Here is a 25,496-nt window from a genome sequence, read left to right as displayed (position 1 = left end):
CAATTAGGCACCTGATCCCATTAGCAAAAGTTTCTAGGGAATATATTTTCATTAAACTGTAAATAGGAAAGAAGCTGGTAAGAAAGAATACTATTGCATCCCCAGAAGAAACCAGTGTCTTAACGAGAAATGTTTAAGACTGTCCATAGAAAAAAAGAACTTTTGAAATTAAGTAAATTGATCAATAATCAATGGCCTATGCTAGAACTGAAACTATCAACAACAGCATGGCAATTAGTCTTATTCATTAAAGAACAATTCAAATAGACAAAAATCAGCCATATTATAAAGTCTTATGAAATATTAGTGGCCAGAACCTTTATTTCTTAGCATTCAATGACAGATTGTTCAAGTTATTAGATGTGATATTATTCACATACTAAAATCCGCTAGAAAACATTAAAAAACCCATTTAAAATATCAGTAAATTCTGGGATATGAAAATAACAATAAATAACACTTAGATTTTTTAACTCCATATTTTAGAGATAGTTACAAGTTACAGATATTACCTCCACATAAATTGGTAGGCAAAGCAGGTGATAGACAGGTTCACTGCCCATAATACATCAGTACACATAGTACTTTACAAATATATACAATTTCTAATGCTTAGAAAGTTAATAACTGGGTATAGGGGCTGGAGAGATGGCTCAAAGGTTAAGAGCACTCACTGTTTCCTGAGATGACCCAGGCTCAATTCCCAGCACCCACATGGCAGTTCACAACTCTCTGTTACTCCAGTTCCAGGATATCCAACATCCTTCGGGAGACATTCATACTCAGACAAAACACCAGTATATATAAAAATATAATAACAAAATATAATAAAAAATAGAAGAGAGAGAGGGGGGGGAGGGAAGGAAGGAGGGACGGAGGGAGGGAGGGGGGGGGGGAGATTCAGCTGAGTAAATAGTTCAGTGACATTATGCATTCTCAGGAAATATGAGGTTCTGATTTCAGAGGATAACTCAGTCACTCTCTAAGAAGCACATGTCATTACATACCACACCACGGATGGCCAAATGCAAAGCATGTTGGAAGTTGTCTTGTCCATGTCTATTCAAAGTAGCACATGGAGAATTAGTTCAGAAAGGGGCCTAAGATACTCATTACTCTAAATATCACCTCAACAGCTAAATCCTTATTACCATAATGTGTCCATGTTTACTATACATTCAGTTAAAATTCATAGTTGGAAAGAGAGGTCGTACTACATACACTAAAGAATTTTGTTCCCAATTTCAAGAAAGAATTAAATGTAAAGATGAAAATCTGTAGTAATAGAATGATGGAGAATATTTACAAATCAAATTGGGATACTTCTTCAAGGACGTAAAATGTGATGGGAATCAGCTAAATAGTTCAAATATCAACAGATATTCCACTTGATCACAACCAAAAACTTGACAGGAGATTACATGCAATAATTTTAATAGTTAATTTGTATACCAGACTCTATTCTGACATAATATAAGAAAATCCATATAAATTTTTGGTCCACACTAATTTTTCTGTTAATGACATTGGTACGTAACAGTTTGACTATGCCAATTTTGCACATGCCTCTCAATCAAAGATTAAATGATGAAATGTAAAACAAGCTGTTTGCTTTTGAGTAACTCTTGTAGAGCATTAAAATTTCCTGTATAATGCAAAGACCTTCAGTGAACTTGTACACCATCTGATGTTTAGATACATATTTAAGAAGAATACATTTTATCAGAGCTTATAACTGGTATGAATCAGAACAGTAAATTTACATACCTATAAAATCTCAGAAGTAAGTAGCATAACTAGACTTTAAAATAGCTCTTATCAAAATGAATGTGCTAGCAAGTAGTCCTGTGAGGTAGTAGGAAACTCCAAACAAGATGGAGGACATATGGGTCTACAAAGCAAATTGCAAGGAAGCTACATCTAAGTAGAGAGGCCCTGTCAAAGAAGGAAAACAAGAAAGACAACAGGCTAAGAGGCAGAGGAGATCACTACAGGAATCATACATTGGACTTTTTGTCTATAGAACCTAAGAGAAGAAACACAGCTTAGAGCAAAAAAACCAAAAAAAAAAAAAAAAAAAAAAAAAAAGCAAGAAGGGGCTCAATCCAAGGGAGGCAGAAGATAAACTAAGATTAGAGCACTTCTTAACTGATTCCTTAGTTCTCACCTGAGATGATCACTCAAGAAAAGGCACATTATTTTACGTAACATTGAAAGGTAAATATGTTTCTAAGGTAAAAGTCTTAAGTTTAGATAATGGCAAGAATTTCTTCTTAATTATTACTCTAAAACTAAAATCAGTGTTATAGGAATCTTATGAAGAAAATTATAATCATTTCCTAAAGTCATGAAGTTGATAGACTGTATGTTCATTGTTCCTTAGTAAGTCATCAAAGACTTTAATTTAGACAGAAGAGAAAATATCCATGATTCTATGATGTTTTGTCCAATGTATATTTATAATATAAAGCAGTCAGGGCTTTAAGATGGCATTCCTTTAATGCCATAGTGGAAGGAAGAGGGGACTTGAAGGAGAGGAATCAGACTAGAGTTAAAGAAAAAAATACCAATTCATTTTACATCAAAATAGTACTTTTGAGATGCTAATAATAAACTAACTAGAAACTGAATAGTGTAGTCAAGCACAGGGACAAATTAGCAGGCAGTGGCAGCACTGCCCCAGTATCCATGGGAAAAGCTTTCAGCAGTACATACTTCCAATGACATTGGCCATTTGTACAGAGGTTTGACCCAGCTTGGAATGTACAAGCTACTGGTTAAGCCTTAGTTCTTATTTTCAAACACTTGCCATTAACTTGAAAGGGTCTACAATGACTGGTGACACAAAGCTTTGGACTTGCTTAGAAAGGGCATTTTCAAGATTCGTTTAACTGATATGGTAAGACACATGCTAAAGATGAGCAGGATAACCTTCAGACCAGGTGTAGACTTCATTAAAGGAAGAAATGAACATGCCTTTCCCAACACCTTTCTTTCTCTCCTCCCCCTACCCCACCTTCTTGATAGAGGATATAATATAACTATAATACTAGCTGTTCCATGCTTTCTGCTGCCTTGACATCTCCACCATGGTGAATTGAATTCTCAATCTATGATCCAAAACAAAAAATCATTATTGGCTATTGTCAAGAGTTTAGTCACACAATGTGGAAAAATAAAAATGAAAATGAAAAAATATGACTGTGTAAAATCCAATGTAAAGCTATTCAGCATCTGTTCTTAATGGGTCTTTTGACTGCACAGAAGTTAATAGAGATTAGAGATATGTAGACTTTGGCTCTGGTTACTTTTGATGTGTCTGTGTATCTGTATTTGTGTATTATGTGTTTTATTTATTAAAAATTAAAAATAACTAAAGTGGAAAAGTTCCAAAATTAAAAAAAAACACACACACTAAGAATGAAGAAAATCCCTGTTTTATTCCCTAGATTTGCTACATACAATTTTTAGAAATTAATGAAGCCAGGCGTTGGTGGCTCACGCCTTTAATCCCAGCACTTGGAAGGCAGAGGCAGGTGGATCTCTGTGAGTTCGAGGCCAGCCTGGTCTACAGAGAGAGTTCCAGGACAGCCTCCAAAACAATACAGAGAAACCCTGTCTCGAAAAAAAAAAGAAAGAAATTTATGGGCGGGTAAGCTAAGTGTGTCAGTAAAAAAAAGTCAGGAACAAGTTTAAGGGTTAGAACCCACAATATGCTAAATATAGGGTGCAAGTGGGCATAAATAATTAGCCAACTTGAATTGCTAACAACATATCAAATATAACTCTATTATGTGCCAGAGGCTACTAATATAATCTAAGATATAAGCAAAAAAACTGTATTGTAAAGCTCTCTAATCTAAGATGCCATTAGGAAACAGTTTTTGCATTCCAGAAGAATCTCTTATGATACAATCACTGTGAAAATTCATCTTTTTCATTGCTTACATCATTACTGTAGTAGGAATTGCACATGGTTAGCCTCAAATATAAATGTAAAACTGATTCAATTAGAGTGATTTTTAAGGGTTCTATAAATTTCAAATTTTCCCAGTTTTCTTTTATTTAAAATTATATCAAATCATTCTATTAAATGCTATTTAATACACAGCTTGCATTGAAATTTGCAAAACAGGGCAGGGCCATAAGAAAAACTGTTTAAATAAAAATTAAGTAGCAGTGAAAAAGAATGTCACTTATCATGACAATTACAGCCAACCTAATAGGGATCACTTAATGCTAGGAGGAGAGAACAGGGAAAGAATGTTTGATATTAAAAATAATTCTTAACTTTGAGTTGTAAAGTACCTAATACAGAGATCACCAGTTGTCTTCACCTCTAGGCCCAGCTTACAAAAAACAGAAAAGGCAAACAAGATCTTTATTGAAATACGTTGATGATGTTTTTTCAATTGAATTCATTTCCTCTCTCATTGTCAAGAATAAGACAATATTTCTAATGTCATAGTTAAAAACATGAGAAGAACTCAAATGAATGATTGAAATGAGGAATGTAATGGACTCTTGCAGTTTGCTAGAACTCTACACATGAATTGACAATAAATCACAAATATATCAAATTCATCAGGAGTGTGTTTCCTGTTCTACATTTTGATACGATATAGAAAATTTACAAACATTCTTCCCAACTTTAAATACATTATTTTAAATCAAGACAATTTGTCACAAATATTTTCAGGTTAAAAAAAATCTAGATAGCCATCAAATGCTCACATGAATACCAGTGTGGTTGGAAGCTTTCTATTGTCTGTCACTTGTTTTGCACAGTAAAAGCTCACACAGAAGAGACATTATAAGTAAGACATGACACACAGTACTCACCGTAACAGCAAACTGCTCAGGTTCGCATAAGTTGTTGTAGTCACTCTTGAACTGGGATAATGAATTCAATTGCTCTTCATCAGGAAGATGCTTTAGCAAGTTCTAAAAATTAAAACCGAGGAAAAGTACCTTCACTACATGCAGTTCTCCAAGGTTGGGGAAATTAATCAGTAAACTGCAGCACGGAAACCAGTCAAGAAATTAATCTTATTTTTTTCCCGATAACCTTTCTTATCCTGAGCCTTAAGCAACAGGTCACTCAGCGTGGAAACAGTCAATTTTACTTGCCTCTACCCCAGTTATTATATATTCAAATCAAGCACACCTTAATATTTATTTGATTAGCTTATAATTGAGAAAGGAAAACTCAACCTATACCAAAAGAACAGCTTTCTCACCTGGATAAATATGATCCATTACATTTCAGCTTTAGGGAATTGAATGTCAGAAATCTCAGGCAAATCCAAACATATTTCAGCACTTTACTCAGGGGATCAAAGAAATCATAAGTTGCTACCGAAGGCAAGGGAAAGAATAGGAAAGGAACGAAGGGAATTTTAATGCAGAGCTTACAAGATTTAACTTAGAAGGATCATATTTTAATAATACAAACTGAAAATACGTTTAATAATTTTTTGATGGGGAGAAAATTTTTAGAGGTGCTGGAAACACAGGATGAGGAACCTTGCAGATAGAATGCATACGCATATATCTACCATGTACCTGCCTGTATCTACCATGGTCTGGAATCCACAGCTGTTCAGGTCTTTTGGCCAGGTACAGTATTTCCAACCCACACACTTAACACAACCACTTAAAGAATGAGAGGTCATCTCCAGACCCATGATTAAAACTTACATAAAGCATTTGTTTTAAAATATTGGTAAAGTCAGTATACTAACATTAAAATGAAGGGGTGAGGAAAGGAGAAGGAGGTCACACGTCCAAACTATGTCAATAGACTCAAGCAAAAGGAGCAACTGACTCCACTGAGTGTTATTCATGTCTCTAGGCAGAAAGAAAGCTTATCCAAAGTATTATTGGTTTAAAATAGTAGTAGAGGGTGTCACACATCAAAAATAGTATTATCAAAGAGCGTGCCATAGGCTCATCTCTGGATAAATCCTTGGTTGACTCGCTAAAAACAAAAATAACAACAAAAAAGTGGCAATTTAAGAATACGCTCAGTACAAGGTAGTCACTTTTAATCCTTGCAAGGTGAATGTAAGCATTAAAAGTACATAATTTTTGCCACATGAAGACGGGCGGTGGTGGCGCACGCCTTTAATCCCAGCACTTGGGAGGCAGAGGCAGGCAGATCGCTGTGAGTTCGAGGCTGGGGCTGGACCGACAGCCTCGAAAACAATACAGAGAAACCCTGTCTCGTAAAAAAACAAAAAAACAAAAAAACAAAAAAAAATTTTTGCCACACGAATATGAATTTCTCTGATTGGAAATGTCTGAGAACAAAAGCCTGGGTATTTATCTTTGTTTTTCTGTTCAAGTATTCAGCTACACTGTCAAATTCCCTAATAAATGGGATTACTCAGATTATTAGCATTTTTAGGATGCTCATCATATCTTTAAAATATATATCTTAGTAATATTCACCAGAATATTACAAATTTTCCCCTCTGTATTTGTATGTTCCATTGAGGAAAACTCATGATTTGTAAGAGTGCAGGCCCAACCTTCTTCTCCTTTCAATTCCATACTAAATTCTCCATGAGCATTGCACAGGCACTGGAGTCTATCATCGGCATTCACAGTATATTGCCAGGAAGAATACCACTATGCTATTCAATTATCCTCTCCTTCCCTATTTCTATGTCTTGAGTCAAGATTTAAGTACCTTTGGCCTCAAACGTACAAAAGATTATGTTCTACCAATCCAATTTCTAGTTCTCATCAATCTGAACAAAGCTAAACCTATGTTGCATTATAATTACACTCCAAAAAGGTGAAGTCTCCGAAAGACACTCATACAAAGCCTTATGCACCGTATGTACAATAAAGTGTTAACAATGCTAATTTGTGTTTATTTTCAATACATGAATAATGGTGTGCAAACGTACCATAAAAATAGACACACTTCTGACACATTGCATATTAACAGCATGTCAAAGTGAAAGGACAGAGAACAATGATAACAAAAATAGTGATTATTACAAAGTAATGTCTTACTTCTACATTCATTCTAAAATGTATGAAATTTAAAATACTAAATGTAAGACTTCAAATAATGTGAAATTTCTATTATTCTCTGGCTTTACATTTAGTAAGCATGTTATAAAGAACAAAAGCAACGAGATCCAACATGTGCTTGTCTACTCACGAAAATATCTGCTTAAGTGGCAAAAAGACTCAAAACTAGAGTTGGGATTCCCAGTACCATCAGACGGCCTTAAACTGGGGTGAAGAGCCTGGAATAGCTCAGTGTTGAGTGTAATCAAGAGGGGAGAGCACCAGTAACAGGAAGATGAGATGATGCAAAAAAGGAGAGAAGAGTACAGTGATGCCTGCCTATAGGATAAAGAGAGGACCCAAGGTAAGAGGCAGAAAGGAATCAAGACCTGACAAAACCTGACTTCAGGCCAGACTAGTACATTAAGAAAGTATGTGAGGCTAAACTTATATGGACATTGATCACAAAATGCTAATGACCTTTTTTTTCTTTCTCTAGACCACAAAATGCACACAATTGTCAAAAGCATTCATGTAACCAAGTTGAAACTTACTCTGTAAATATTTAACAAACTCATTACAAGAAATACAAATATGCATTGTGTAGAAAAATTTTCTTTAAGGAACTAAGCATCTGCTCTCAGCAAGAAGCCACATACACAGTCAACAACAAAGAAGAAAATCGAGTTTTATAAATTAAAAAAAAGCTACAGGAGAAAAACAATGTTTAAGAAAAGTGGTTGAACTGTGTAATTTCAGTTCAGGCACAAATAATCTCAACTAAGAGCCTGTTCCACCACAGGACAGACACAGACAAGGGAGGCAAAGCCTACAACTTCTGGAGGTATCAGTTACTGATGTGTAAAAACATCTAATGACGTTTAACCATTGTTCAGAATTATAAACAATCATTGGTACATTTTCCCCATTCCCCTATGGAGCCCCACAAAGCATCAGACTCTGCATTCTGCTGCCTCAGCCTCCAGAGGGCAGCCATCACAGGCAAGGGTCATGTGGCTTGTTGTTTTCCTTATCATAATCATTATTTTTTTTTTTTTTTTGGTTTTTCGAGACAGGGTTTCTCTGTGGCTTTGGAGGCTGTCCTGGAACTCACTTTGTACACCAGGCTGGCCTCGAACTCACAGAGATCCGCCTGCCTCTGCCTCCCGAGTGCTGGGATTAATGGCGTGCGCCACCAACGCCCGGCTCCATAATCATTATTATTATTGTTGTTGTTATAAATGATAATTATATAGTTCACATTTAAAATATATTATTATTGTAATTATTATTATTATTATTTTAGAACTTGCAAGTGTATTCTTGTCAGAACATAAAATGGTAAAAGGAAGAATTTCTCTCATCACATAATGTGATTTGCTTGTCCAACTTCACATTGGGTTATGGTTTCCATATTATGTGCAGTTTAGTCATTTTGGTTTAACACTGCCAACTCACTAACAAAACACTAAGGTGAAGACACAGTTTTTTAGGATCTTTTAGCCTTTGGAATGAATGTGAGGGCCTTAGGAGCAAGGCCTTGGTTGTCTGAGAGCACAGCAGTGCCAAGAAGGATTTCATGGAAAGCTAACAACATGAAGCCAGGCTTCTTCACTCACTTTTACCAATGATTCAACTCCAGGAGCCAAAGGAAAACACATTCAACAAGGTTATAAAACAAATGTAAATTAACATGCCAATAGTCTTAACTGTAACAAAAACAAAAACATGTATGTAAAATTCAACAATTTGCCTTCAGAAAGAGTCATTTAAAATAATTGAAATGTAATCATTTTGATAGCATTATATTTAGCTGCAGTTAAGAGAGGAGGCAGAGTTTTATCTCCTGGCAATGCAGAAGTTATGCTCAAACTAATTATGCAGCAATGATTTTCCAGCTGACTGATTTGGGCTAAGAATTTTGCTTCATTTACAGATTACTATTTAATGAGAAGCTTGCAACGAAACACTGGAATTTAAGCTATGTCTGTTTACTTACCTGGATCAAAGACTCTGACAACTGTGTCTCATCCACTTCCAATATCATCTTCTTGATTTCCTCGTAAGGCATCCGGAAGGAGCTCAGGAAGATTGCTGAGAGAGGGGAAAGGACCATAATGTATTAAGTAATAAAGAGATCCTAAAGGTAGTTCTATCTATTAAAATCAGAGTATGTACACATTTTATAGAACCACTGTGGAGTAAAGTTCATTAATACAATAAATGCTCTCCTCCAGCTTAGAGTTGGAGCTCAAGAATCCATCTTGGTTTCCTATGTAGGTGTCACAGCCAACCATCAGAATAGTGCCAATTTTCAAGTGATTTAAAACAAGCTAAATATGTTTGATATGCTATAAAACTATCATGTGTGATGAAAATGATAAAATCCCAGTATATGCAGTAGTGTTATCTAGCAAGCAAAAAATAAAAATAAAAACCATCTGATCACAAAGGATAATAAATGAACAATTGAGAGCATGAGAATGAAATCTAATCATCATAAAATGTATTAAACTAGATGTAGGAGAATAACTAAAATTGAGCATTAATGACAAAAAGAAATAAATCAACACAGTAAATAACCTCATCCCCAGAGGGAGAATCATCTCCTGAGGACAGAGGCATAGACAATGGAAAAAGCATGCAGGATCCATGAACTGAACACAAAATGTAAGAAATATGGGAAGTAGGGAGATGTGTGTTAGTATTCAGAGGTTTACTTCAGCTTTAAGAACCAGACAAGTCACATATCTGAAAAAAAAATGCTGCAAATTTTTCAGAACACCTAGACCAGGCACTAAGACAGTTATGTTGAAGCAAGATTGGGGAAGAGTAAGTTGACATTAACTCCTAACATCAAATAGTTGATGCAAGATTTATCACACAATCATGCAGTTTCTATCACAATTATCAACAGACTCTAGCTTGGCAAGTACCCTGGTAAATGCCAAATAGGACTTTCCTTATGAAATTACTTGGTAGTTACATTTACTGTGACGAGTGTCCCATGTTACCCAAGAAAAGTGTGAATCAAGTACAACTGTCAGTGAATGAAATCCTATGCTGTCATAGCTACATGCATTAACATGCATTGATTCCATTTATGTAAAATTCACAGTAATTGATACCACACTTACTGTTTACGAGCAGGAAAACAGAACAGACATAACTCTAGAAAATGAAAGTTAGTGCTATATCAAAAACTAAGGGTAAGAAGGAAGACATAAAATTGGAGATGGTTATAAATAAGCCTCTAAAGGATTGTTTTCTTTAACCATGAGTGTTGACTTTTAAATAAAAGCTCATATTTTATAAGCCTCTCCTAAACATATTAATACATATCATAACAAGGCAGCTAACAAAAGTTTCAATGAAGAGTATAAAAAGAAAACACATTGAGCAAGCGACATAATGTAAGACATACAGGGCTGGCCTCACCCATGGGGGCCTTGAAGATCTTGTTCTTTGTCCTATTCTCCAGAGAGACAATCCCTAACCCAAGGGTCACTTTTGTTAATTGAAGGGAATTTTTGTTGCTTGAAGGTATTGGGCCACACTAGAGAGTTCAGGTTGAGAATATGATTTATAAGGTGAGTTTTGAGCAATGGAATCAGCTCTATTCCTGAAGGAAGTGGATGGACTATGATAAAGTTCCAGCAAAATCTCAGAATACCGAAGTAATCCTTTCTTAGCAATACTCTGAGCACTGTGTAGACAAGTCTCCACTGAAGGAACCTGGAAGCCTGGGTTCCATGGCGTTTGGCCCACGCACCCTTATACAGGCCTGATTTTTATTAACTATTACATTGAGATAAAGCATACCCCAAACTATAATACCTTCAGTGAATTCTAGAAGTCCCTTTAAGAGATTCCTAAAGAGCATTATAGCTCTGATGTAATAAAGTTAGTGACACAGGAGAACTGAAAAGTAAGAGCCTAGTAACTAAACTCAAATTAAAATAAGATGTTAGCAAAGTTTATACTTTTAATGATTTAAAGTTACTGAGAGTCACATAACAAATATTCAATTGAGGGATCCAAGAGGTGCTGGAAAATTAATGCCATCACCTGGGCACAACTTGTCTTTCCCAGTGTGATGGCACAGACTAAAATGTCAGCATGCGCTCAGCTAAGTGCAGCATTCAGCTTTTCAAGCAGATATGTGTGGAGATTTATAAATATTTCAACCCTTGCATTAATTCCTAGATTTCAGGGATTTTTCCTTTAAAGCAATAAATATCCTACTTTTAAAGAATCTGGCAGAAGACATGAATCATATAAAAAAATGAGACTTCTCTTGGTGCTTGAGTTCTATACAACTAGTTGGGCCCTGAGTCACTGGCAAAACCTTCCTGAACTCAACACATGTAAAATAAGTCAACTTTAAGCAAGTTAGGTAAACAAAGGAGTGACTTTTGGATGTTACCTCAAAGATAGACAGCATGCTTCAATGATAAGACACATACATCACTCTTCTCTTTAATAATACTTAGAAGGGAATCTCTCCAGTCAGTGTCAGCCTTCAACTACCAACTACAGATTCACTGCAACTGTTTCATTCTAAACCTCTTGTTACTGTCTAGACCACAATCAACTTAGGGGTTAATACATCAAGATCCTGTTTTATAAAGAGAAAACAACTCTGACTCCAGCCATCCTTTTAGAGGCAATTAGAAGTCACTAAAGCACTGTAGTGTTTAAATCAGAACACTTGGCTATAAGCTGAAAGGGTGATAATAACCATATAATGATTATAGACAAATATGTTGTGATGTAGCTTTTGGATCTTATCATTCAATTGTTTCCTAAAACATGTTTCTCAATTAAATAACGTAGAATACACACACTCTACCTAGAGCAACCAACATACAGGATCCTTCACTATGGCATTAATGTAATTTTGTAAACTATAAACAGGAATGCACATATATTTTATGCATGATATGCACATATGTTATATGTGTGCTTACACACGCAGAGACACACAATATACCTATATCTATAGACTACTGTCAGAATAAATTATTAATGTTTTTTTTATTTAAAAGTTCACCAGGTTCACTATCTATGATGTCAACACATGGGGTTGTAATAAAAGTGAAATAACAAACAAGGAATGTGTACCAAAGACAATAACAATTACTACAGTGGTTTACTGCCTCTGAATACATGACATTTTAGTACATGCTATGTAATTTACAACAAAAAGTCAATTATCCAACCTCAAGAAAAATACTTAGACTAAAAGTATCATAGCTTATCCATTTGGGAAGCACTGCATTACAAAAGTTCCCTTTGGAACCCTAAAAAAAAAAGGTCATTTTAAGTCAGGATTAACAATGTTAATGCAGGGTGAGGGTGGTTTTCAAAACATTGTTACTTTTCTGAGATTAAGTAGTATCACTTTGACAACATCCAATTAGTAATACAATGCTTCTATGTGAGAAAATGTCACTGCAGCGAGAAAATTCTCATATACACATATCATATTTAAGATCCCAAACTTCAATAATGTAGTTTGCATGCACAAAAATATTTCTACTGGAGGAAAAAAAATTAACACATGCCACAGTTCAGAGGCTGAGCAGTATATTCTAATCATATTATTAAGAGGATGGACAGCTCTGAAAGAGACCAAACCAACAATTAAATGCTTCCAACCAGGAGTGATATCATCTCCATTTACATTATTCACTGGCTCAAGAATTTTACATGGTAATAACAATATAAAATGGGTAGAGACACGCAATCAATGTATGCTCAGAAAAAGCAGACTGAGTATTGACCAGTAGCAATAAGGCTACCATATTAGCCCATAAAGATCAAATCTTAGCCTACATTGGAGAGAGGATTACTTTCTGCCATACTGAAGATGGAGAGTCATTTCTGAAACATTCATAGGAGGACTATTAAGTCCACCTTTTACACATATTGCTCTCGTATAACCAATGACATAAAACATTATCCTCTCGCTGGAGAATTGTTTGTTTCCAATATTTGCTAAAAGCTCACTTGAGGCATGTAACAATTGAGACACAGACTAAAAGCCATATTAATACTCCTCAACCCTCTATATTCTTCATATTATATCCCTCTTGCATCACCAGAAAGTAATATACACAGGTCAAGTCATCTTAGCTCCAAGCAGAACTCTCTTTGATGCATTTAAGATGCAGTAAGAAATGAATTAGGTACAAAATTATTGCCTTCTCTCATAATAATTCAGCAGGGAAGACAGTTGAACACTGCATATTTAGCTCCCATAACAGTAATTAAATCTAAAAAATTTCCATCAGTGCTTTTGAGGAAAAGGCTTTGAGCTGCTCAGGTGGGATAATGGAATTCATTTCACTCCTCATCTTTATTTCCATTAATATTCCAACTGCTGTCCTGCATGATCAAGTGTCACAAATAACATATATATTTGGATAGGTAGATTACTGATTCTTTTATCAAGATGTTACATGAATTCCTGGTCTTTAATACTTGAACAAAGAACTTTGAAGAGTTTTTCATTTTACACTTGTGAGAGGCAGAATTTCATCCTAAATTCTTTTCTTATTTTCCAGTACATATTAATCTTTTCACGAATTTAATCTCATAATTTACATGAAGGAGAGATATGTTTGAATTTATCATTCAAGCAAAGGAATTAAAATAATGGAAAACAAGACACAAAATGAGCAGATTTCAAGAAACAATCCACAGAGAGTCGATATGTTAATGATATTTGTATGTGATACTTACAAAGGTTCTGAGCAATTTTAGGATCTAGAAATTTAAGTTCCTTAATTCTTTTCTTAATAACTTTCTTCTCTTCAAAATCATTTGTATTCATTTTCACTGTAAGAAAAAAGAGAGATATAAGCTAGAATCAGTATGAACTTCAAGGTTAATGGGCAGGAAATGAACTTTTTCCATAGAAAAAGTTAGTATGTATGTATACTACATCACTCAGTAATATAAATACAGTATTATCATCTACCGCCCTGGACTTCCACTGCTTCAGGGAGACACTGGTGGTTCTTAGGGTTCAAAATTACTAAGACTGGAGACTAAAATGGAGAGTGCTGGTAAAACAATTATAATGTACATAATCACAGCATGATATGTGACAGTGTACATAGTAAGATTTATATGAAAAGAGAACCTAGTTACAGCAGTTGACAAACTTAATTTGGAAAGGTTTAAGAAGTGATCCAAATAATACTAAACAAAAAAGAAAAAACAAAACAGATAGCTTCTTTGTATGATACAACATGTATTTAAAAGAACAAATGTTCCAGTAATTATTCAGTTAATTCAGTATTCTTCATAAACACCACGTGTTTTTATTGTGAAATTTACTCTCCCTAAGGAAATACAAATTATACTCCTACATACTGCATAAACAAAGGGCTGATTTTATTGTATGGTTATTTTCATTCTTTTATTGTAATAGGAATACTAAACAAGAAGGGATAAAGGTAGGCTAGGTGATGTAGGGGGCTATCCTAGACCAAGCAGATATCCAATTCCATAGAATTTAAGACCCAATACAATTGAGTGCAAAATAAGTTGGAGTCAAAATATACTGACAAACTGGTAATTTTTCAGTAAGAACCACGGGCGAGGGTGGAAGACAAGTATAAGGCACACAAGTCAAGCATGCATGATCTTCCTGAGATTAAGCGTACCTAATTCAAGGCTGGAAGAAGAAAAGCCAAGTGGGAATGTACAGCAGGGTGGGAGGAGAGGGGGGGGGGTAGAGGGGAACAGGGGGAGAGAGAGGAATGTGGGAGGGGGGAAGAGACACACACACACATTCAAGAGTGTAAACAGCAAAGTTGTGCATACAGTATAAAGAGAGGGTATAAGTAAATTAAATGACACTGAAATAAAAACAGTAACCTAATTATCCAAAGTCTTTAAAGCCAGTCTAACACAGCTGAGTTTTATCAGCAGAGTACTGAGGAGCCACTGAAGATTCACCATCTTGTAGATATATCTAGACAACTCTACATTAGGAAACACTCAGACCTTCTGTAAACTAGTACATATAGTGACTAAATGGTGAGAAAGGAGAGTTACAATAATTACAGAGGGTAAATATCAACGTGGAGACAACGAGTAAGCAAAAGAGTTGCATCAAAAGTGAGAACTAAACTAATAATTGCTCCAAATCAAGTCTTCCTTCTGAGATTCAGACTCGATATCCAACTGCTTACTCTCACCATCTCTAACTTAATGTCTAATACCAAATGTCTAAACTCCTGAAGTACACCTCCCTCCATGGCCCTCTTCTAACATCAACTCTTAATTCAGTGGCTCAAGCTGAACAGTTTGTACTTCTAGTGCAACCATACACAGTACATCAGTGAGTCTAGGGGTTCTTAGCTCCCAAGAACCTAATTACCTAACACAATCGCTCCAAAATACCACCTTGGCTGCTACTTCTCTCCTCCTTAGGATTATCATCTTTTCCAACCTTGATGACAACCAATCCCTAACTAGTCTCCCTTGTTGCCTAACTGCAAATTATCTATATCCTCCTTACCACACTGCAAAAAAAGAATTCTACTCGAACTCCCTAAAACAGTCCTTGGAAGCCTTACACATATGCAAACCCTACACCCAGCTTGCCCAACATCATTTCTCTGTCTTTGAGCTTTTTACTCCAGAGCATTATCTTTCTATCTTTTCCACCAGAAAGTAAGGCTGCTGGTATTCCCAAAGGACTCAGAGCCAGCACATGGAACACATACACATCCACGACCCCCTGGGCATCGTTCACAATAAACACATCACTGAAGCAGCCTATATGTACCACAAAGGTTGAATGGATAAAGACCCAATCCATACACATGTTTACAGAACAACCAAATCCAAGCATTAACAGGAAAACTCATGTACCTAGAGTTTGTTAAAGTGAAACAGACTCTAGAGGCAAGCACGATGTGTGAAACACACTATGTGAAATCTAAAGAAAATCTTAAAAGAGGCAAAAGCAGGAAGACAAATATTAGGGGAAAAAAAGTGAATCAGAGACATCAATAGAAGAAGTTAAAAAGAAGATAATGGAGCAAAGAAACTTTCAAAGCCTATATTATATATGGATGAACATATCGCAGGAACATTTTCTTTTGTATAATAAGGATGGTGAAAGGATCCATTATCTACTGCTGCACTGTTAGTACCAAGAGCGAAGTCTGGGCACTAGGTACTCATGTAGATGATACCTTCCTGTTTATAAATGTAAGAATTCACAGAGTAAATGAGAAGAGAGGTACTTCTACTTTATTTGCTGACAAATTAGGCATAGGTTTCAACTAGGACAGTTTTGAATATATTCTCCATATGGTCACAACCAGCAGGCAACTGGACATGAGGACATACAGAAGAGATATCTAGAATGGAGACAACAGTATCATTCCCAACAGTCATGCAAGGACTGCATGTTTCCTCGTTGCTAAATTACAACAAAAATCTCCTTCACAGTACATAATACCCTTTGTCCTTTTACAATGCCTAAAATGTGACAGATGAAATCTATTAACAATAGCTTAACCCCATTTGTTTAAAGAATCATCTACTATTTTAAGTACAAGCTATATTTTTATACTATTTTTAAGTATATCTACTATAAGCTATATAGATGGGCAGGCTCTAATTTTTAAGGTTAAGTTCTCACCAGTACACTCTCACACGCTGAAACTCATCCTAGTGTACTCTGATGAAAACACCAACGACAAGGTAAACTAAGTTTTAAATGACTTCTAGTGAAAACTCTATAAAGAAGCATTCAGCTTCTCCGATCACCACATAAGAAATGACTGTCCCACAGTGAGAGAAGGAATGCTAGAGTAAGTTGTAGGGAAAACGGGCCGGTCAAAGAAACACACCTTGAGCAGAGCCAAAGAAACACACTTTGGCCCTGGCATCACAGTCAGTGAAAGAAATACACTCTGGCCTTGAAATTAGAGGCAAAAGGCTAAAAAGGACCAGTGAAAGAAGCACACCTTGGGCCTGAAACCAGAGCCAAATCTAACCCCAAACCTGTGCAGAAAACCAACCAATTCCTGAGCAGATCTAGCTATCCTAAGGGACTGAAATCTGACCAATCGCCACACTAGAAAAATCTACACCCTAATAATCCCTGTATAAAACCTGTGTCTCTTCACCTTTGGCTATTCGAGCTACCCAGGTGTCTCCTGCCACCCTGGAAGAGAGCAGTCACTCTCCTGGATTCTTCCCTCCCAATAGATCTCTTGAATGAGGTTTGGATGAACCTTCTTTCCCAGAAGCAGAGATTAACCTGGGCAGAGCAGAGCAGGACTGTAACACTTACTGTCCAGGGAAACCTTCCCCTGGCTAAGAAAAGTTGATACACTCTGCTCTCTGCAGGACTGGAGCAGAACTGTAACAACTTCGCAGAGGAAACCCTCTCCTGCTGGAACAGAGCTGATACACTGGGGAAGCCTCTCCCAGAAACAGGGCTTTAAGCTGCTATGCTTATTGTGACCTGTGGTATTTATTCCTTGGCTCCTGATTGCCAGAATACCTTTCCACCCGAGCTCTAACACTCAGTATTCTTTGGCTCCCAAGTACCAGAATCCATCCCTGTCCATGTCATCCAACCTGTGAAAATGCTTACATAAGTGTCTTAAGCAACACATGGATGGCTTTTCCTCCAGTATACTAAATATTACAATAAAAAATAAAGTTTACTACCAACCTTGCAACTTGAGTTTTCTCTAAGAGACTAAACAAACTGAGCCAATTCTACCTTGTTTACAAGAAAGTGATGGTAGTCTCTTGATTAAAGTATCATTGTACTCAAAATGCAACAACTGTATTGTTTCTTCACCTTCACTCCTCACAGTCAAAGGATGGGAAGGACATGAAACGATGGGCAGGGTAAGAAGACTCAGTTTCCCACAGAAAAGAATGGAAATGGTTTCTGGTAATATGGTACAAACAATAAGTCGACTTAGCAGAAAAACATTCCATAGAAAAAAAACAAACAAACCCAAACATCCAGGATCTTTAGAAGTGAAAAGTTTGGCTTTTCCTTTAAAATCAGCCAGATAGCTAGCTACTTCTAATCAGTGGGAAAGCAGAGATCTGACTTAAATGTCATAGATAATGTATTTCAATTGCCCAGCACAAACGGAAAGAGGAAGAGAACACTTTTAATGGACCCCTTCACATTTCTGCCATGTTGCCTTTCACCAATATGTCCTTAAAGGTAGCAGACAGAGGCTAGTGACATTCTCCTGAGGTAAACAAGCTTCCTTTCTGTGTAAAGCATATAACTACCATTATTTTCTTATAGAAATGGAAAACATACTAGTAGAAGAAAAATACAAATGATTCATTAAGGAAAAATATGACTATGGGAGTGTGATCATTTATTGGGAATAAAGTTTTTACATTTTCTATGTTGGTAATATCTCTGTGAAACATTAACAGGCTATGCCCCGGACGCAAAGGAGTTTGATATGAGGGCAAACAGTTCTACATGTCAGCATAATCATGCCGCTGCCCTGAACCTACCCATAAGAGCACAGATCTTTGAGAGAATAAAGAAGAGTGACACAAAATGATAATTCCTTTCTTAACCCTCCCAGCAACATAAGTAGTGGCATCAGAGTGTACATGCAAAACGTAGGTAGCCCACACCAGCAAAGCAAACCCCCCCCCCCACATACACACATGGGTGGAGCTCTGCATCTGTAAGCAGTACAAACACCTTTGCCTCAAGACTAGATTTGTTTTTTCCTGGATAACATGAGGGTCAGATTATAAAACTGTCTATGTCAGCACTCGGGAAGCAGAGGCAGGTGGATCTCTGTGAATTCGAGGCTGGGCTGGACCCACAGCCTCCAAAACAATACAGAGAAACCCTGTCTCGTACAAACTAAAAACAACAAACAAAAAAACTTTCTATGCTTGTGAGCTAGCCTTTATGCCATTAAAAGGGTTCCTTAATCCTACTTCTAGCCATGCAATATAACACCCCATTTCTCCATGAGAGGATTGATCTTGTTCAAAAGTGCCCCCATCACTAGAACAACGAAAGTGTCCTCAATCATTAGCATAAGATAAGGCCCCCGATCACTAACACAGCATAAGTGTCCCCAATCACTAACACAGCATACGCTGTATTATACATAGCCTTGGCTTTATGTCTGAATTAAATCAAAGATGATGAAACTTACTCTGGTGCCAAGAGCCATGAACTGAAAAAGTCTTTTTAAACTACATTTTCACTTTATTCCTTTCCTATGCTCATAGTCCCGAAAATACTGGCAAAATTATATGAAGAATTTCCTTTCAAAATCTTTTCTTTCACACTAAATTTTCCATTAAAAATGATAGTTCCATGGTACATGATTATACATCTTATTCTGGTCCATTTTCCATTATGCTCTAATCAGATTGATTTAAAATGCGACCTTTGAGGAATTAGAGTCCATATAAATTTTATCATAAATTCCATATAAATTTTATCATACATTATTTCACTATTAAAAAATAGAATATGCAGGTCAAAATGTATTGGTAGTTAGAACATTAAAGGACAGGTTTTTTCCTTTTCACAAAGAACAATTTATATACATGCAATTTGTAATTGTATGATGTTTCTTATTGATTCAGATTAAAGGCATATCACGCCAATGTGTTTTGAAACACAAAACATTGGAAATGTATCTAGTTATCATTTATACAAATGTTAAATTTTTACATACTGATGTTTACAATAAATTGCCATTTTTAATTATGTAACTTCTGAACACAGTGAGCTGAATTCAAAGCTGTGAGAAAATACAGATCTGTACCTGTTTTACAAAGCAAGCATTCTCTATACTACTAAGAGATAACAATAAATTCAGCCCATTTACAGGAAAAATAAGAATAAGTAACATATTTAGGACATGAGGCCAGGGAAATCTTAACAGTATTCAAAGTGGAATGAGGGGTAGGAGGAAAATGAGGCACCTAAGAACATCTATCTTTCTTACTGTAGATATTCTAAGAGGCTAATAAAGAATATAAGAACTTCATGAATTGTAGGAGCACAAGAGTCATAGATGATCAAATGTCATCTGTTCATTCTACAGATGCGGAAACTTGACTGCAGAGATTTTTATAGGTGGCCAATGAAAAGATTTGGCTCTGTCCAGATATGAGCCTGAGCCACCTCCCTAGAAGGCTTGATATAGAAATTTGCACTACAAAGTGGTCTGCAGATAAGCACACTAGAGAAACGAAATTCTCCCAGTCGTTTGGTTTGTAACAGGATGCAATTATGCCATTGCTCTGTTTGCTCACAAGCAGAGTGCTGAGTGAGGTGAACGGGTCTGGGGAGGGAAGAGGAATGCACAACCTTCCAAATACAATTAGGTGAACTCAAAACTTAGGGAAAAAATTACACTTCAGGATGGAAAGTCAGTTCACCATCACAGTCTCTCCTAGCTAGGCTTCAGTATCTGCTATATGGCACAGATAATATGATTGACAATTATTTTGTTTGTTTTTCGAGACAGGGTTTTTCTGTGGCTTTGGAGATTGTTGTAGACCATACTGGTCTCAAACTCACAAAGATCCCCCTGTCTCTGCCTCCCTACTGCTGGGATTAAAGGCATGCACTGCCACTGCCCAGCATGATTGACAATTTTAAGGATTAGAATTTCAGGGGGAATAAAAAACCAGCTGAGAAAGGGGCCTCACACTGTAGGTGGTTGCAAAAGAACAACATGATTTTATGTAAGATTTAGAAATCTCAGAGTGGTAAAATATAAAATTCACAGGTGAAGGTGAAAAGACTTATGAGAACACACACACGCACGCGCGCGCTCGAGCATGCACGCACGCACCTTCACAGGTTTGGTTTATAATACAACCTAGGCAAAATATGAAAGTAAACACCTTAGTCCTAAAAACTATAATTGTATAAACTGATTTAGTCATGGCTGATCTGTCACACTTAATTTTAGTATGTCTAGACACATAAACAAAAGATATACAACTAACTAGACAGGAAATATTCAGAGGCTATATTTCTGTTCAAATATTGGTGTGTGCCTGACACAACCAATTCGCTTTTTCTGGCAAAAAAAAAAAAAAAGACTTTGACAATTCAAAAGTATAACCTATACAATACTTAGGAAGAGTGGTTGAAGCACAAAATGAAATTTAGTGCAAAAGACTATTTCATCAACAGCAATCATCAAAAGAGTGGTAAATATATGCATATTTCTCATTACACAGCATTCTGCTTCAGTAGTCAGTGCCACAAAACAAATGGCCTTGAAGGGCTTTACACTATATGTCCTGCAAAGAAGGAATTCATTACTTGATGAAGCGTTGAAGCCATCCATAGCTTTTTGGTTTCTTTGTTTATCACCATGACACATCTACAGCCAACTACCTAGGCAGGGAGAAACATTTTGATCCGAACAATGTTATCAATATCCCATTCTCTTTCTTCTCTCTTCCTTCCCCCTCCTCCTTCATTGTGATATTTTGGCTAGGATTGGTTTCATTTGTTTGTTAAGTGAGGTCTCACTATGTAGGAATAGGTTATGTAGTTTACTGGCTCCTAAAACTCCTGTCTCACAATGCAGGGTACTGAGCTTACAGGTATGAACCTCCATAACAGGGCTATTTCCCTATTTGTTTATCCCTGTGAGGAATACATCAGTGAAAATTTGTTTTATCTTTTCTGAAAAGCCAATCTCAATCACAGAAATGAACAACTTTATTCATTTGAAAATTGTCACACTTAAAATGAACCAGTAATCTGAGAAGCCCTTTGTAATAACAGCCGCTTATAAGCAGGGTCTTCAATAAAAGAGAAAGGGGGGGGGGACTTGCTAAAATTTATACCTTATATAACTTTAAACTGAAAACTGTTGTAAGGAAGAAATATAACCTGAAAGTTCAAGTTCTCTGTGTGGGGGTGGGATGGAGATAGACTACTCTTCTTACGGGAAAGGTCAGTTTTGATCATATGGATATAAGTCCAAGAGAAAAAAGAAAAGGGTATTACAGATAAAAACCACACTGGGAAAGGAAGTTCTTGGCTCGCTTTGATAATTCAGAGCAATAACACTATCTTTTACTATCTACCTTAGTATTTCTCTCCCCTAAAGAACCTTTCTACCGCCTAGACCTTAGGAATTCCTTGAAACTCTGGTGTTTCTTCATCACAGAATGCTATGTGAATTCCTAAAAGGTGTTTTTCTCACTGATGGTTGGCAGCACAACCTTCTTATGTATATGCTCTGATAATACCAGAAAGTAGAAATGTGCCTCTGCTAGAAAGAACAGCAAAGCGACCTCTGAACACTAATATATGACATGCTAATGCTTACACGAAAGAATGTGCTGGTTAAGGCAAAGAATCTATTCCACAAGAATAAGAACTCAGTGTGCATTCCTAATTACAAAGAAGGAGTAAGTCCACATGAGGATGTGGCAATTCAGGACCTGCAGCATGCTGCACAATAGAAAACTTATTAGAAAAACTTAAAAACTTATTAGAATCTGTACAAACAGTGCTAAGCAACTTGAGACTAGAAAGGTAGCCATGAATTTTATTAACAACCAACAAAAATGTAATGCTTCATAGTACTGAGCACACCATCTCTGGTGTATCAATGTGTGGGTGAAACTTAACACATGGCTTCATGAAAATTGCACTAAGATGAAATGATCAAGCTTACAAAACAGATCTCATATTGCTTATCTTATATCCAATGACAGAAAGTTTGCATGGTTGTGTTTGGCTGGGTTTGTCCTGATGGATCTTATATTTGTGGGAAAACTGCCCCAGAGTATACAATGACAGTGCAAACTTCACTTCACATTAACATTTGTTTTTGCACAGAAATAATGAAGCTCTGTTATGTTCCCTACCATAGGAACCACAGGCTTGTCTTTACCAATGGGCTTCACATTGTGCTGGGAAAGGATTACAAATATCAGTGCTGACCAAAAACTACATGTCTAGGTAGGAAAGAAGGGCAGACTGAGCATGTGCAATTCCAAGCAAACTCTGTTCCTTGAAATCCTACGTCACTAACTCTTCCCCTTAGTCTGTGTTATTCTCTCCCCTGGATCATGTAGTAAAAAAGAAAAAAACCTACGTAGGCTCTATGGTATGAACTGGTTATGAGAGGGGCTAGTAGAGTTTATGTTATACTATTAGAGAAAAATGTGTTTCAAATAATGACCTTCAGGTGAAAGAAGTAAAAGAGGGATGTGTAACACTAGGTATATGTATAAATTGAAGGGAAAAAGTACTGGACACACACAGATGGAGGGAGTCGTGATTGTTGCATAGCAATGGGAATGACATAATATTATGCAACAAATACTAAAATTTATTACTTATGTTTAACCACAATTTTAAAATTGGAAAATTATCCTTAATGGGCTTCATTTCAAATCATTCTAACAAACATTCTTTAGTCTCTTAATATGAAAAGGTACCTAATAAGTGTACGCAGAGCTTTGCTTTTAAATAAGAAATAATTCCAACTGACCACGACATCATCACAGCAGAGAACATGAGTGTTTCCAGGAAAGAATGACTTTATTTCTCTTTTCACACTATGTATTCCCCTCATCTTCAGACAGAACAGTAAAGTCCTCTCGTCTGTTATCTCCTTTCCTCCTGAAAGGCAGGGGAGTTAGGAAATACCAGAGATTTCCTGCAGTTCTATACGTAACACTGGTACCTGGAGACATGGAAGAATCAGATTCAGTAAAGGAATCAGGTGAACTTTGCACTCAGCCTCAGTGCTTCACCCAGAGATCCAGGAGAGCAACCATGGCATATCCAAAAGGCAAGTTAACAACCTAAAGGTCCTCTGTCCCTTTTACTGTGGATCTGCTTGTGTCACTCTACTAAGGAATGTCCAGGGAAAAGGAAAGATACCCAGGACTGGGAACAGAAGTCACTGTATGATATTAAGTGCTAAAACTCAAAAGAAAAAAAAGACTCCTAAGGATCAAGAATACTTCCTAATCCTTCCTAGTGATCATACCTAAAAATGAGAGTTTGCTTTAATAAAAGCCTAAATTCCCAGTAACTTTTAGACCACTGTCCATGCCACAAATTCTCTTTTATCATGACCACACATTGCTATTAAGACAAAAATACATGCTCCCATTTGTTCACATATATGAACACACATAAACACATACATGCACAAATATATATGCACACAAAGTACACAAATATATACATGCAAATTTACATGCACACAAATTTATACATACACAGCCCAAATATTTATATACACAAACATATGCTCACAAATAGAAATACATGACACACACACACAGCACACATAACAAAAAACACATACAACATACAGAAGAAAGTGAATGGATGGAGCTTTCCATTAATGGAATTGCAGCAGCTTAAATCTTATAAGAAAAAAATAAAATAAAAACCTCATTTTAAACTCAATTGCTTAACAGTTATGTTGGGCCTCATGACCCTGGAACATTTGCAATATACAGAGAAGAATTTCTACAGCAACTGAAATAGTCAGTCCCATTAACTAAGTAAAAACTATCTCAAGTTTAAATGCTTCATGAAATTGTCAGATAGTAAATGTTAATGTTCAAATGAGGAAATTGACACACCACACAACTCAACATACCTGTGTTTAGAAACTCCTATCAGGAACATGTCAAAATTTCTATCTTTAAAATATTCTCAGAGAAAATGTTCTTTGTGTGACAAGATTATGTGTGTGCATTTGTAGCCCCAGGAATACAACCTGAGGAATAGACAATTCCGGGTAAGCAACATACCTCTGAGTTTTGTCCCCATATCTATGTTCAGATTTTTATTCTGAGACAGTCTTGTGAAGTTGCCCAGGCTGGCCTTGAATTTGTATGTAACAGGCAGTCTTTTGGGCTACCAACCAGCTACGAAATCATGAAAGGATGTGCTAATGTTTAAAAATAATTGGCCTTACCTTAGCTCTTATTTTAATCTGTTTCTCTTTATGTTTGCCTAGGAGATTTTTTTTTCTTTTCTTTCTGTATGTCCTAGTTTCCCTGCTTTTTCCATGTCTGTCTGTCTGGACCAGGACATCTTCGTATCTCCTTCATTCTATTTTCTCTCTCCTCTCTTCCCCCCCTCTTTCATTTACCTGTTATTGTCAGCCCTCAGAACCACCTATCCCTCTACTGCCTGGTATTGAACATTTAACTTTTTTAGACCAATCAGATGCCTTAGGCATGCAAGGTGAAAAAACTGCAACATACAATTATATAATTAAACAAATGTAGCAAAAACAAATGTAACACATCTTTACATCATTAACAAAGGCAGCATAAACAAATGCAACATACTTTACCTAGCTAATTAATTGCAACAACACTTTTAACATTCCCTACCTTCCATCCACAACTTCTCATCCTTAATACAAAAACCACACAAGTAGCTGAGATTAAGTCTGGCT

At 36.3% G+C, this 25,496-nt stretch overlaps 1 protein-coding gene across 3 annotated transcripts in view; it reads right to left on the bottom strand.

The window, feature by feature from the left end:
• The window catches only part of Diaph3 (diaphanous related formin 3), a 433,102-nt gene that overhangs the window by 218,544 nt on the left and 189,062 nt on the right, over positions 1 to 25,496 (bottom strand). For all 3 annotated transcript variants that reach the window (XM_040754912.1, XM_040754964.1, XM_040755016.1), the window contains 3 exons: positions 13,774 to 13,869; positions 9,026 to 9,120; positions 4,843 to 4,944 (listed from right to left, as the gene is read on the bottom strand). In XM_040754912.1, coding sequence (XP_040610846.1) covers positions 4,843 to 4,944; positions 9,026 to 9,120; positions 13,774 to 13,869 — 293 coding nt within the window. The remainder of the gene's footprint in view (positions 1 to 4,842; positions 4,945 to 9,025; positions 9,121 to 13,773; positions 13,870 to 25,496) is intronic.

Source organism: Mesocricetus auratus, unplaced genomic scaffold (genome assembly GCF_017639785.1).
Source record: "Mesocricetus auratus isolate SY011 unplaced genomic scaffold, BCM_Maur_2.0 Super-Scaffold_2245, whole genome shotgun sequence".
Lineage (NCBI taxonomy): Eukaryota > Metazoa > Chordata > Mammalia > Rodentia > Cricetidae > Mesocricetus > Mesocricetus auratus.
This window is presented reverse-complemented; position numbering and strand designations above follow the sequence as displayed.